The sequence below is a fragment of the Ipomoea triloba genome, chromosome 10, assembly GCF_003576645.1.
Source record: "Ipomoea triloba cultivar NCNSP0323 chromosome 10, ASM357664v1".
NCBI lineage: Eukaryota > Viridiplantae > Streptophyta > Magnoliopsida > Solanales > Convolvulaceae > Ipomoea > Ipomoea triloba.
In genome coordinates this window covers 9,333,468-9,347,363 of record NC_044925.1, presented here as the reverse complement: position 1 = coordinate 9,347,363, position 13,896 = coordinate 9,333,468, and the positions used below count along the sequence as shown (strand labels likewise).

Here is a 13,896-nt window from a genome sequence, read left to right as displayed (position 1 = left end):
TATGCAAGGAGTCTTTCCCAAATAAATTTTATTACTGAAATATATTTTCTTATTTATATAATATATTACAAATTTAAATGTGTGCCACCGAAGTATGCAACTTTTGGGAGCAAAAAAGGATGGCCCGTAAATTCCCCACCAAAATTGATATCAATGGTATCCAAGAATTGATATATTTTTTTCTTGAAGTGTTCCACTTAAATCAAACCCTTTCCTCCCCAAGAAGTGTTGATGAGTGGAAAATATGAGTGGGCAGATAGAAGAAAATAAAGAAAGACTGACAGTGACACCAAAAAGAAATATTAACTCACCTAATTAAACAAATACTTCTTTTATAAATCTACCAGACAATAGCAGACTAGTAAAATCTAGCAAAGACATAATTTTTTTTAGAGTTAATACTCTGAAGTCTTTCGAGTATAGCAATTTTGTCACGTTTAATCATAAACTTTCAAATTAATTATTAATGATCATTCGACTTTCAAATTGTTATCCTCCGTAGTCCAAGTTAATCACTCATAGTCCTAGAAGGATTATGAATGATTATAATTTGATAGTTGATGAACCATTGGTGGTTAACTTGGATAATGGATGATAACAATTTGAAAGTTTGAAGGATCACGAATAGTGAATTTGAAAGTGTAGGACTAAACGTGGCAAAATTAATGTACTCGGAGGACTTATATAATATTAACTTTTCTTAATGTATATATATATATATATATATTTCTATTCAAATGTGGTCGCGCCTTTTCTTGCGGTCGGTGCGGTTTACACCACTCAATATTAAGAAACGCACCACTCAAAGTTAAGAAACGCACCACAATGAAAATGCATAAAACACCTCATAATTCTCCTGTTTCTAATTGTGCATTTCTCAATACTGTGTGGTGTAATTTTTTATACCTAGTGGTGTGTTTTTTGGCGATCTGTCATAATAGTGCATATTTGTGCAGTGCATTTTTAACATTGAGTAGTGTAAACTGCACCGACTGCACGGAAAGGCGCGGCCACACATGAACTCTACTCTCTCTCTATGTATATATATATATATAAATAAATAAAAATATTTTCCAGTTTCTGGAAATAACCCCCTCCCTTCCTATAACATATTGCCACACATATACAGAAAAGGGTCAGAAAACAATTATTTCTTGATAAAATGCAGAGTGGCAATATGGGTCTATTGAAGTATTGATCGACGCACCCATTTCCATTGATTGATTTTATAAATGGCTCTTCAAGAGCTTCATCGATGACTGCTTGCTTAGGGCATGAATTTCTTTAAGCGGCTTTCTACAGCTCTATCATTGATGACTGGTTAGTTTTCCATTGAATTCCATTCAAAGGTTCAGTTTTTATCTATTCTCGAATATGGGTTTTGGTTAGTTCCCTTTTTAATTTTTTTCTTTCTATTTCTCTAAGCTAATCTTATGTTCAGTTTCTAAGCACGTTCCACGAGCCTTCAAATTTCTGTTTCATGAATTGACTTTCTCCCCCTCTCTCTCTCTCTCTCTCTCTCTCTCTCTCTGTGCATGTATATATTAAAACTATGTTAGTGTTTCAGGTGTTAGCTTGTTTCAGCTGTATTGATTTTCTGTGCAAAACAGCTGCAACATTTTTATAACTCTTATCTGCGTTCCGAAGCAAACTTCATTTTATTGGTTTTCGTTCCATTCGTATCTTTGAATATTGTCGTTAGTGTTTTACTATGCTTGTTTAATATTTATAATAGGTTCAAGGTCTAGTTTTATTGTATGTTCCTCAAATTAGTTGTTTATGCAAATTCCAAATATGCATTTCAGTGATTTTTATGAAATGGATCAATTCTATAACTTGTGGTATGGAGTTGGTATGATTAGTGTCTGTTTTATCATTGTGTTGTAATTTTCAGAAATCATTCTTCTATATAATTTTATGTATATAAATTAATGTACAATGTATAAGAATTTTGCAGATTGATCACATTAAACATGGGAGTTTATGATGTAAGAGGAATAATATTTTGTTTTCTTGCTCTACTTGAAACTTTTCTTGGAACCTTTTAGCTAGCTGCTGAGTTGAATAAATTTTAACTAAGATTGTTCAGGAAAGCTGAAAGATGGAGAGGGCAAAGCTGGATTTGAGATTCAATCATTCCGGATCTGCACAATCAGAGGAATCAGCTTTAGATTTGGAAAGAAATTGTTGCAATCATATGAATCTGCCTTCAACAAGTCCTCCATCACTACAAGCCTTTGCATCAAGTAGTCAGATCCCAGAGAGCAATGCAGCTTACTTTTCATGGCCTAGCCGGTTGGATGCTGTTGAGAGGGCAAATTACTTTGGACACCTTCAGAAGAGGGTTCTACCTGAAACTCATGGACGGCTTCCATCTGGACAACAAGCTACGACATTGCTTGATCTTATGACCATTAGGGCATTTCATAGCAAAATCCTTCGCCGGTTTAGTCTTGGAACAGCAATTGGATTTCGCATCAGGCGTGGTGTTTTGACAGAAATACCTGCTATTCTTGTCTTCGTTGCCAGAAAAGTCAACAGGCAGTGTCTGAGCTGTGTCGAATGTCTCCCAGCCTATCTTGAGGTTTTAAGTTATACATTTCTCAGTTTTTACTTTTGGTAATACTGTCCTAAAGTCATGGTTGAATTATTTAAATGATTCTAGTGGGTAAGTGTTTGTCTAGAGCTTGTATTCTCATTTCTCATGTTATATTGTTTTTTTTCTTTTTTTCCTTGTTAATCTTGATTCTAGAGAGAACATACCTACATTGAAATCTGAATTAGTTGTGTGGAGATAACATTGAAGAACATTGAGATATGTGTTAAAATTTTAGAAACTCATCCATCCTACTGTGAATGTTATGAAAGTTGAGTATATTCAATACGTAATTGACTAGGGACCAGGGGGCATATGGTGTGACGTTGATGTTGTTGAGTTCTCTTACTACGGTGCACCTGCAGCTACCCCAAAGGAACAATTGTACAATGAACTCGTGGATGGCTTGCGTGGAAGTGACCCTTGCATTGGTTCTGGGTCTCAGGTGATTTCTTCTCAATGCTTTTTTCATCAATGATTCTCCTCTGTGTGGTGGAACTTTCTTTATCTTCAGTATGCTATTAGGGCAAGCACTATTGCCTTATTGCCCTTGGCTCCTTCGTGATCATTTAGGAGACTGAAATCAGAAACCTTGATAAACACCCTCAAGGGACTACCAACTAAGAGTAAGGAGCAAGAAAGGACTCTAAAACGTAGGTGGTAGTTATATCATGAGTTAACAAAACAAACCTGCCACCTGGTTTTGTCTTTTATTTCCAAGAAACAGAACACAATATTTTCTGTTTATATTTTGTTATTTTTTTTTTCAAAGGCATTTAGTTTAAAAATTGGATAGCTGTTCAGAAAATCAACAATAAAATTATTGTTTACTGATAAACTCTCTCTGTCTCTCTCTCTTTTAATCGATTGGTGACCAAGAATATTCTTAGACTAACGTAAAACAGAAGAACAGATGAACCATTTAACATCCTATTCTTAGTATTCTAATATAACTCTTTGTAAAAATAGCTGTAAGGTTACAGCTTTTCCGATCCATGTCAAATATCTGCGTAACGTATGTAGAAAAATTATGAATTACCAAAACCCAAAACAGTATCAGTACCGCCAAAAGGCAAGAAAGAGATGTGTGTTTGCACTACCATAGAAGGAGTAACTGATCATGAACCTTTCCACTACATTGAGGAAAAGGAAAAATAGTGGCACAGTTAGGATCTTGAAAACATAAGGGTCTATGTAGTTATAGGAAACAAACATATGCATTCGAATTTTTAATTATTTTCTTGATTCAAGAAAACCAGTTTGGGTTGTGGTGGGAGTGGTGGCTTGGTGTTCTCAGGAAGTCAGGATTAGTTTTTTTTTTTTTTAAGGAGAAATGGAAAACAGAGCTTTTGTTTCTTATTTGGGAAATAGTTTCTTTTGAACATCAAACCTTTTCCATTTTTCCTGGAAGTATTTACTGTACTAGTGAATGTGCCCCAACTGTTTGAGCTTTGAAGTGGCCTGACTTTCCATTATTTTGTCACTAAATCTGAGCAACTATAATGGTCTCAATAACTCAATTTCACGTCTGCCATAACATATTTATTTCCATGCCACCAACTGTTAGCTTGGTTAACCTAATTATGCTCTATCAGGTGGCAAGTCAAGAGACTTATGGAACTTTGGGTGCTATTGTTAAAAGTCGGACAGGAAACCGGCAGGTTGGTTTTCTCACTAATCGGCATGTAGCAGTTGACTTGGATTACCCAAGCCAGAAAATGTTTCATCCCTTGCCGCCAAGCCTTGGACCTGGAGTGTATTTGGGTGCTGTAGAGAGAGCAACATCATTCATAACTGATGATCTTTGGTACGGCATGTTTGCAGGAATGAACCCAGGTAAAGTTTAAACTCTATAATGCCAGTAATATGCTTACAACCAATTTGGTAACATGCACTATTTGCTCGCACCCATGCACTATAAGCTCACTACACTAACATGAAGCAACATCATCTGTTTTGGATAGAGTATAGCGTCCTCTCAATATTAAACAGCTTTGAAGCGATATTGTTTCTCTTCCCTCACTTCACTTTCCTCTAAATAGAGAAAACTGTAATACCCTCAGTTCCTAGATAATGTTGTTGGAGGATGTGCTTTTAACTCGTTGACCCCTCCCAACACACACACACACAACACACGGATGCAATATTATATTATGCAGGACTCTATTGGCTGCAATCTTTTAGGCTAGCTGCCCAGTTCAAAATCTTTTGCGATGTGAGAATTTTTAGGTTAATGATGTTACTGTGTACCAGAGCTAAGCATTGGCTAGGTAAGTGTTCTGTAGTAAGAGTAGTTATGAACCCTATAAAACATCCTCATGGGGGTGGTCAGTGGTGAGGGGAGAGCCCCAGTTGGTTGAAAAACACCCACAACCCCTTTGGGTTATCCTGCACTTGGAAGAAGTAGAAAAAGGAATAAATATAGTGAGAAGTTCATTCTTCATCACCGCAGTAAGTGTGAAGAATAAAGGATTCATTGTATTCTCTACTAAAAACTGTACAGATATCTCCTATTTATGTAGGAATAGACTATTAAACTAATGGGCCCATTCCTAAAAGGGCTTAGGGTTTCAACACTCCTCTTCAAGCTTGAGAGTATAAATCATATGCTCCAAGCTTGTTACAAATATACTCAACTCTAGGAGCTCTAAGAGATTTTGTTAGGACATCAGCTAACTAATCTGTAAAATTGACAAAGCTGGTTTTAATGCACCCTGACACAATCTTCTCCCTGATGAAGTGGCAATCAACCTCGATGTGTTTAGTCCTCTCATGATAAACAGGATTTGAGGAGATGTGTAGAGCTGCTTGGTTGTCACATATTAGTGTCATTTGAGCAACATTGCCACATTGCAATTCTTGTAGTAAATGCTTCAGCCACATAAGCTCACACGTGGCAAGGGCCATGGCCCGGTATTCAGCTTTAGCACTGGACCTGGCAGCAACATCTTGCTTCTTACTTTTCCAAGATATGAGATTACCACCAATGAGTACACAATAACCCGAAGTAGAACGCATGTCAAATGGACAACCAACCCAATCTGCATCAGAATATCCAACAATATGTCAAATGGACAACCAACCCAATTTGCATCAGAATATCCAACAACCTGAGCATGTCCTCTATCTTCATATAACAAACCTTGCCCGGGTGATCTCTTGATATACCTTAGAACCCGAACAGTAGCATCCCAATGGGTATCACAAGGCTTCTCAAGAAACCGACTCAAAACACTCACTGCAAAAGAGATTGATTGTAAGATAATTCAATTTTCCAATTAACCTCCTGTATCGTTCTCGGTCAGGCAGTGGATTATCCACAGGTCTACAATCCAACATACCAGTTTCTTCTAAAATATCCATCGCATACTTTCTTTGAGAAATGACTATACGACTGCTAGACTGGGCTACTTTAATTTCGAGAAAATACTTTAGCTTGCCCAAATACTTGGTCTGGAACCGACTGAAGAGATACTCCCAGACCAAGCCCATAGAGATTGTTTTAAGCCATATAAGGAGCGGCGAAGTTTACATACCATACCAGACTCCCCCTAAGCAACAAACCTGGGTGGTTGCTCCATATAAACCTCCTCTTGAAGGTCGCCATGTAGAAAAGCATTCTTGATATCCAACTGATGTAAGGCCCAATGACTTATGGCTGCCAAAGATAGAAGTAATCGAACTGATGCAATTTTAGCTACAGGAGAAAAAGTATCAGTGTAATCCAAACCAAAAATTTGAGTGTAGCCTTTTGCCTATTGAGGTTTCTGTTGACTCACCCATGCCACCCGATCCTCCGGCTGCGGTTCCACCACTTCAACAGCAATCTAACACAAATCCCAGCACCAGGCTCGCGACGAGGTTCCGGTTAGGCCTGTGGTGTTGGTTTGGGAGAAGAACCACAAGGCAGATGTCAGAACGAGAAAACGGTCGCGGCAGCACTAAGGTGGCGGCGACCAGGGTAACAAAAAGGTTATTTAGGGTTTAGGCTTTGATACCATGTGAAGAATAAAGGATCCATTGTATTCTCTACTAAAAACTGCACAAATATCTCCTATTTATACAAGAATAGACTATTAAATTAATGGGCCCATTCTTAAAAGGGCTTAGGGTTTCAACAATAAGTAGTAAAGAAATTGAATTGATTTCATCAATATATATATATAGGGGCAGGTTCAAATGAGAACCTGGTCCTCCTATAAAAAGAGAGGACTGATCTCAGTCGTCTGGCAAGGTTCATCAATAATTGAGGGTTTTAGTAAAAAAAAAGCACAGGTTAGTAGTAAACTTGAAAGTTTAGTAACAGTAAGATCTTAGCCTTTGATTTCTTAAGATGGAAGGTGTGGATGTGTCCACACTTTATACAGGGGAGGTGTTCTCACCTGAATCCTCTCCTATATATATGTATGTATGTATAGGAGTCAGCTCTAGCATGTTCACAAAAAAAAATCCCTTAGTAGCGAATCGTTTATTAAACAAAGATGATAAGCTTAATAGAAAAGCAGTGAAGATTTCATTTTGTACATGCCAACTCATGAATTAGTAACTGCTTCCAATTTCAAAAAAAAAAAAAAAAAAAAAATCTCAATTGTGTTGAACCTTCCATTTTTGGAATGGAATATTTACGACAATGCCAAGTCTCTCCTTTTCTAGTGATTCCAATTGTGTGATTCATACTTGTTATGTAGAGTGTATGGGCTTTAGCTGTACTTTCTAAAGCTTTTGTGTATTATAATTTATAAATCCAATTGTGCATGGCTTGTACAAATTTGTTCCTAACATGCTTGTTCCTACAGAAACATTTGTAAGGGCAGATGGAGCTTTCATTCCTTTTGCAGAAGATTTTGGCATGTCCAGTGTGACTACATGTGTGAAAGGCATAGGTGAGATTGGCAATGTGAATAAAATAGACCTTCAGGCTCCCATTGGTAGCCTGATTGGCAGGCAAGTGGTGAAAGTTGGGAGGAGCTCGGGGTTGACCACAGGGACTATAATGGCCTACGCCCTAGAGTATAATGATGTAAAAGGAATATGTTTCTTCACCGACTTTCTTGTTGTTGGTGAAAACCAACTGACATTTGATCTTGAAGGTGATAGTGGTAGCCTCATTCTTCTGACTGGTAAAAATGGAGAGAAGGCACGACCTGTTGGAATCATATGGGGCGGAACAGCTAATCGAGGTCGGTTAAAACTGAAAGTTGGTCAACCTCCAGAGAATTGGACGAGTGGGGTTGACTTGGGCCGCCTCCTTGATCTCCTTGAACTCGATCTAGTTACATCCAATGAAGGTCTTCAAGGTGTGTATATACATACATAGATTTTTGAATTTAGGCTGTTAAACTGATGCTGCAAGTTTATAAATTTCATTTTCTTTCTTAATTAAATAGTAGTTTTGGTGTTTTGGTAAATAGCTGCACTAGAAGAGCAGAGAAATGCTGCATCACAAGTGGGAATCGGGTCTACTGTGGCTGAGTCATCCCCTGGTGAGCGAGGAGTTGCTGCTGCTTTGAAAGAGAAAGCCGAGGAGGAGAACTTTGAAACACTTGATCTAAACATCCAACAAGTTCCCATTGATGGCGATTTTGAGGCGCGAGGACTAATCCCACCCCATGTACACGAATTCCAGATTCAGATTCAGAGCAGAAGTGAAGCACCTCCCATTCCCAGTAGTATTGAGCACCAGTTCATTCCGAGCATCGCTGACGCATCTCCAGTGCACCGACAGAAGGGGGAAAGAGTTGAATCGAAAAATGGCCATAGCCATAGGTCGGGTAACGAAGAGTTCTCTGTTTCTTTGCAGTTAGGTGAACCTGAAGTGAAGAGAAGAAAGCTTTCGGAATCTCAGTTGGCTTGGCTTCATGACTTGTCCAGATAACTAAATACCCAAACCCAAGTTGAGAGGTTTGAGGAAACCTACAATTGGGCTTCACAACACAACACAACACAACACAGCACAGCATGACGGGACAGTCGGGTTATTCTTTCTCACACCTCACACCTCACACCTCACATCTAATTGTGAATGAATGAATGAATGTTACAGCTCTAGCCTCTAGATTAGTGTTGTAAGATATAATACAAATCTTCAAATCACAAGGGAACTGTAATTATTTATATGCACTTCCACTGGGGGATATGATGTTTTAGTTCACAATCTCTCTCTCTCTCTCGGGGAATCCTCAGAGCCCCCCTCAGACTACAACTACTTGGATTCACAACAAAAAAGAAAAGAAAAGAAAAAAAAAAAAACATTGACAAAAAGAATTGTCATCTGCTATACACATTCTCTTTAATTTGTCACACAAGAACAATAACTCTTCCTTCGTTGGATATGATTATATACGCAGCACCCAGCAGGTATGCAAATTTGTTGAATTCATTGGGTACATAAATTCATCTCCAAAATCAACCAACGATTAATTTACAACAAATTATTCTATGAACTATGGTCTACATTAGCAACAAATTATTCATTGGGTACATAAATTCTATGAACCAACGATTAATTTACAACAAATTATTCTATGAACTATGGTCCACATTAGCAACAAATTATTCTATAAACAATGGTCCACATTAGAAAGTAAACTACTAATAGCTGTTTATTTTTAATAGGGGAAAAAGCACTTTTGGTCCCCCAATCATTATCACATTTGAAATGTTATCCCTATCTTTCAATTTGAACAAATTTGGTCCCTCAATTATTGAGACGGTTTTCAATTTAGTCCTTCTATTAGATTATTGGCTTGACACCGTTTATACCATGGGCAAAAGCGGAATTTCACATTGGAGTGAATATACTAAAGTTCACTTTCCCCCCTTTCTTCCGCCTGGTCTACCATTTCCGCCCTAACCCGCAGCAGCAGCGTGGTCAAACTCCAAGGTCCAAGCTAATATTGAACAAGAAGCCGTTCCAAGCTCGGTCGACAATGTCTTCAAGCTCTATTGGGTCAACACAATGGCTGCCAAAAGTGCGCTGTTGGTGTGGGGAAGTGGCTCCAGTGAAGACGTCGTGGAGTAATGCGAATCCAGGGAAGAGATATAGAGCTTGTCCGCATTATGGAGTAAGTATAAAATTTGAACTTTTTTTTTGTTAATTCCATTTGTCAGAATACAATGAGGCAAATTTGAATTTTTGTTTTGTTTTGTTTTTTTTTTTTTTTTGTTTTTTTTGTATGTTTGTTACATAGGGTAATGGCAATTGCTGGTATTTTGAATGGATTGACTCCGATGTCACCGAGCATGTATCAAGAGTTATTAGAGGGCTATTGAAGAAGTTGGATAAGAAGGACAATGAAATTCAAAGGCTACAAACTGCAATTGAAAAACAAAATGGTGTGGTTAAGAAGATGAAGTTGGAGTCTAAATTGCAATTCTTTTATGGGTTTGCAGTTGGAATTGTAGTTTGCCTTCTTTGTTTGAAGGCTTGGGTGAATACATATGAACAAACTCCCAAGCTTTTCTAGCTGAATTAGGATTACAAACTTAGTGGTAGTGGTAGTATTTCACTATTGTAACCAATCCTGATACTATGCTATGTTCAATTTGACAGTGAATGATTCTGTTTTGGCAAATGACATGTTCTGGCACCCTTATGAGCATATAAAGCATGGCATATTGTTTTGGTAAATGGCATAATTCAGTTTTGGCAAATGGCATAATAATGAGCATATAGACAATGACATAATCTGGCAATAAAATGACCATAAAGACTTAGTTCATCAAAACACCCAAGATCAAAGATCAATTATGGTTGGCCTTTACTTACAAAATATACCCAAAAGAGCAAACTACCCTTCAGTTTAGAAAAACATCAAACTACCATTTACAACATATGCCCAAAAGATCAAAGTAACCATCAGTTTAGCAAAACATCAAACCACCATTTACAAAATATGTTCAAAAGATCAAACTACCCTTCAGTTTACTTCTACATCAAACCACCCTTTACAAAATATTTCCAAAAGATCATACTACCCTTCAGTTTTACTTCTTCTTTGCTGTTGTTCTCTTGTTTCTGGTCTCTCTCTAGACTGCTTTAGATTGTTGTAGTGTTGCAACAGTTACATAGTTTTACCCTAATCTTGTGATGACATTAGGAGTACTACTTTCAGTTGGCAATTGTGCAGAAATAAATTCTGACAGAGAAGGGGCTTGGTTTTGAACTGCTTGTGATGGCTGAGAGTTTATTAACTCCTGAAATTCCACAATAAAAAAAAGAGATGGGACTTGGGACTTAAGTAGTATTCTTGAATAGTTACAAATCTAAGGTACTTACCATCTCATCAAGAACAAAAGATGGGACTTGTGTCTCAACTGCTATATCCCCAAACTGCCCTTCAACTTGTACCTCTTCAGCTACAACCTGTTCCATTCCAGCTACTATCTCTTCCATTTCAGCTACCTACAACATTCAATTGCAGTAATAACAATAAATTGCAGACCATATAACATATAAACTTAAGTAATAAATTGAGCAAACACTGCACCTCTGGATTTTGTCTTTTGCAAGTTATTTTGTTATGGCCTTTCACTCCACAAACACTGCACCTTTTAACTTCCCCAACTTTCCTTGCCTTGAGTTTAGTGTTATCTTTCTTGCTTTCTTCAATTGGGTTGATCTTTCTTTTTTTCTTAGGCCTCCCAGGTTGTGCCTTATATTTTGGGGGGGAGTGGATCTGGAAGATTGGTCTCGGGCCACAACTCTGAAGATAGGATTGGCTGTATTGCAAGCTCATATGCTTCGAGATAACTGTCCACTGTGTAACATTGGTGCACATAGTCTTCTGGGCTTTCCCTTTGTTTTCTTATAGCTGCAATGGCATGACTACAAGGGATCCCTGTGAGGCCCCATCTCCTACAACTGCATTGTTTATTGATTAAATCCACCTTGAAGGCCCTAAAGTTCTCATCATCAACTTGGTAAAGGTTGTCATGGGACTTATAAGTACTGTACCTACATGCCCTATCATTTTCCTCTTCAAGCAACTTGCATATCGTAAGACAAATCTTCTTGGTATGACTCTTAATGCTTTCTCTGTTTTTTTGCATTCTAGTCATAAGGTAGATCATTAACTTCTCACACATACTTAGAACAGGTTTGTCTCTAAAATTAAGGATAGTGCTATTCCATGATTCACAAAGATTATTCAACAGCAGGTCAGTCTTAGGGAATGTGCTGAAATATGCCTTGCAATAGTGTTTAGCATCTCTTGCATCTAACCACTCAGCAGCCTTAGCATTTAAAGCCTTTAACTCCTTCATTTGCCTCTTGTATTCTGGTTCTGTTGTTGCTTTACACACTGCCCATAGCTTCTGCTTTAGTACATGCCCAGGGAAACCATCCTTTACAAAGTTGGCATGCATATGCCTTACACAGAATCTATGCTTCATTCCACAAAACAGTTCTTCAATAGCAGGTATTAGTCCCTTTTGTTTGTCTGAAGTCACTGTCCAAGCTCCAGGATTACTTGATATATTAAGATCATTGTCCAACTGCTCCAAAAACCATAACCAACTGTCCTTCAATTCTCCTTCTACAATAGCAAAGGCTATTGGAAACAGTCTGTTATCTCCATCAACACTCACAGCACTCAACAACTGCCCTCCCTTCTGGGGATCCTTTAGATGGCAACCATCTAGCCCAAAAAAAAGGTCTACACCCCCTCAAAAAACCTTCTTTGCAAGCTCCATAACAAATATAAAGTCTGACAAATCTAGGTCTTCCATTCACACTAAACTGACCATCAACCTTCATCTTGACAGAAGTTCCAGGATTGCTCCTTCTTAATTCTTCACAGTAGCTATTCAGTAACTTGAACTGCTCTGAATCATCACCTTCTAGTTGTTTTAGAGCCTTTTTTTTTTAGCCCTATAAGCTTGGTGTTTAGTAACCTGACATTTCAGCTTAGCCTTGACATGTTCTTGAAACTGTACTCTGCCCCATTCACATTACTCCACGACATCTTCACCGGAGCCACTTCCCCACACCAATAGCGCACTTCTGGCAAACATTGTGTTGACCCAATAGAGCTTAAAGACATTGTCGACCGAGCTTGGAGCGACTTCTTGTTCAATATTAGCTTGGACCTTAGAGCTTGACTACGCTGCTGCTGCAGGTTAGGACAGAAATAACAGACCAGGCGGAGAAAAGGGGGGAAAGTGAACTTTAGTATATTCACTCCAATGTGAAATTCCACTTTTGCCCATGGTATAAACGGTGTTAAGCCAATAATCTAACAGAAGGATTAAATTGACAACCATCTCAATGATTGAGGGACCAAATTTGTTCAAATTGAAAGATAGGGATAACATTTCAAATGTGATAATGATTGGGGGACCAAAAGTGCTTTTCCCCCTTTTTAATATGTTGAATGCTCATTTTTAGTGTACTATGAATTTTTTTTTTTTAATAATGAAATATGAAGTACAAAAATGAACTTTTAGTAAATAAAAAATAAACAAGCAATTTATATCGTGGACCAGGGTACACAATGAATTGTGCACCCCCGTACCAAAACGACGTCATTTTGAATTGTGTTAATATTCTGTGTATTCTTTGAAGACATTCTGTGTATTATAGACTACGATTCTGTGTATTCATGTTAGGGGTACTTAAAACTTAGGTTGTGACGTGTCATGTGTTTTGTGTATTCGAATGTTAGGAGGAGGATTTTTGTGTAGTTGTATCAATATTCTGTGCATTCCCTCAAGTCATTTTGTGTATTCTAGACAAGGATTCTGTGTATTCATGTTAGTGGTATTTAAATACAGGGGTGATGTGTTTGTACTTAAATACATGGGTGATGTGTTTCTGTATTTGGTGTTTCCATATTCTGTGTTGTATTGTAGACTACGATTCTGTGTATTCATATTAGGTGTATTCGAACGTTAGGAGGATGATTTCTGTGTAATTGTATCAATATTCTGTGTATTCACTCAAATCATTCTGTGCATTCTAAACAATGATTCTGTGTATTATAAACAATGAATTCCATGAAGTCATTCGCGTCCACATCCACTAACATCGAAATGACGTTTAGGACCAATCGATATAACGATTGAAATAAACATGCATTTCAGTAATTTATCTTACAATATGGAGACATAGTTTAATGTTTAATACATACTGATCAATTGCCACATCACAAAGTTAAATAATAATATATTTAAAAATGATAAAATCCCAGAGAGTAAAACCGTGTCATGAATTCTCACAAAAAAAAAAAAAAAAAAAAAAAAAAAAAACGTGTCATGAAAAGATAGTAACATATACTCAACACAGCAGCACAGGGGCCAAG

The 13,896-nt window shown here is 37.6% G+C and overlaps 1 protein-coding gene across 4 annotated transcripts; it reads left to right on the top strand.

Moving 5' to 3' along the window:
• Positions 1-1,125: 1,125 nt before the first annotated feature.
• Positions 1,126-8,754, top strand: LOC116032464 (protein NARROW LEAF 1-like). Of its 4 annotated transcripts, none has more exons than XM_031275040.1 (7): positions 1,126-1,320; positions 1,958-1,988; positions 2,090-2,584; positions 2,898-3,041; positions 4,192-4,432; positions 7,393-7,893; positions 8,008-8,754. In XM_031275040.1, exons 3-7 carry the CDS (start codon positions 2,102-2,104, stop codon positions 8,469-8,471), a joined length of 1,833 nt encoding a protein of 610 aa, XP_031130900.1. In that variant the 5' UTR covers positions 1,126-1,320; positions 1,958-1,988; positions 2,090-2,101; the 3' UTR covers positions 8,472-8,754. The 4 variants fall into 4 exon arrangements, with proteins under 4 accessions (XP_031130900.1, XP_031130901.1, XP_031130898.1 ...); XM_031275041.1 differs by having other exon boundaries at positions 2,081-2,584; XM_031275038.1 differs by lacking the exon at positions 1,958-1,988 and having other exon boundaries at positions 1,127-1,320.
• The last annotated feature ends 5,142 nt before the right edge of the window (positions 8,755-13,896 follow it).

Coding starts and splice junctions, on each gene's coding strand:
- LOC116032464 (XM_031275040.1), top strand. CDS start 2,102: ATGGAGAGGGCAAAGCTGGATTTGAGATTCAATCATTCCGGATCTGCA. Junction 3,042..4,191: donor GCATTGGTTCTGGGTCTCAG/GTGATTTCTTCT, acceptor ATGCTCTATCAG/GTGGCAAGTCAAGAGACTTA. Junction 7,894..8,007: donor ATCCAATGAAGGTCTTCAAG/GTGTGTATATAC, acceptor TTTGGTAAATAG/CTGCACTAGAAGAGCAGAGA.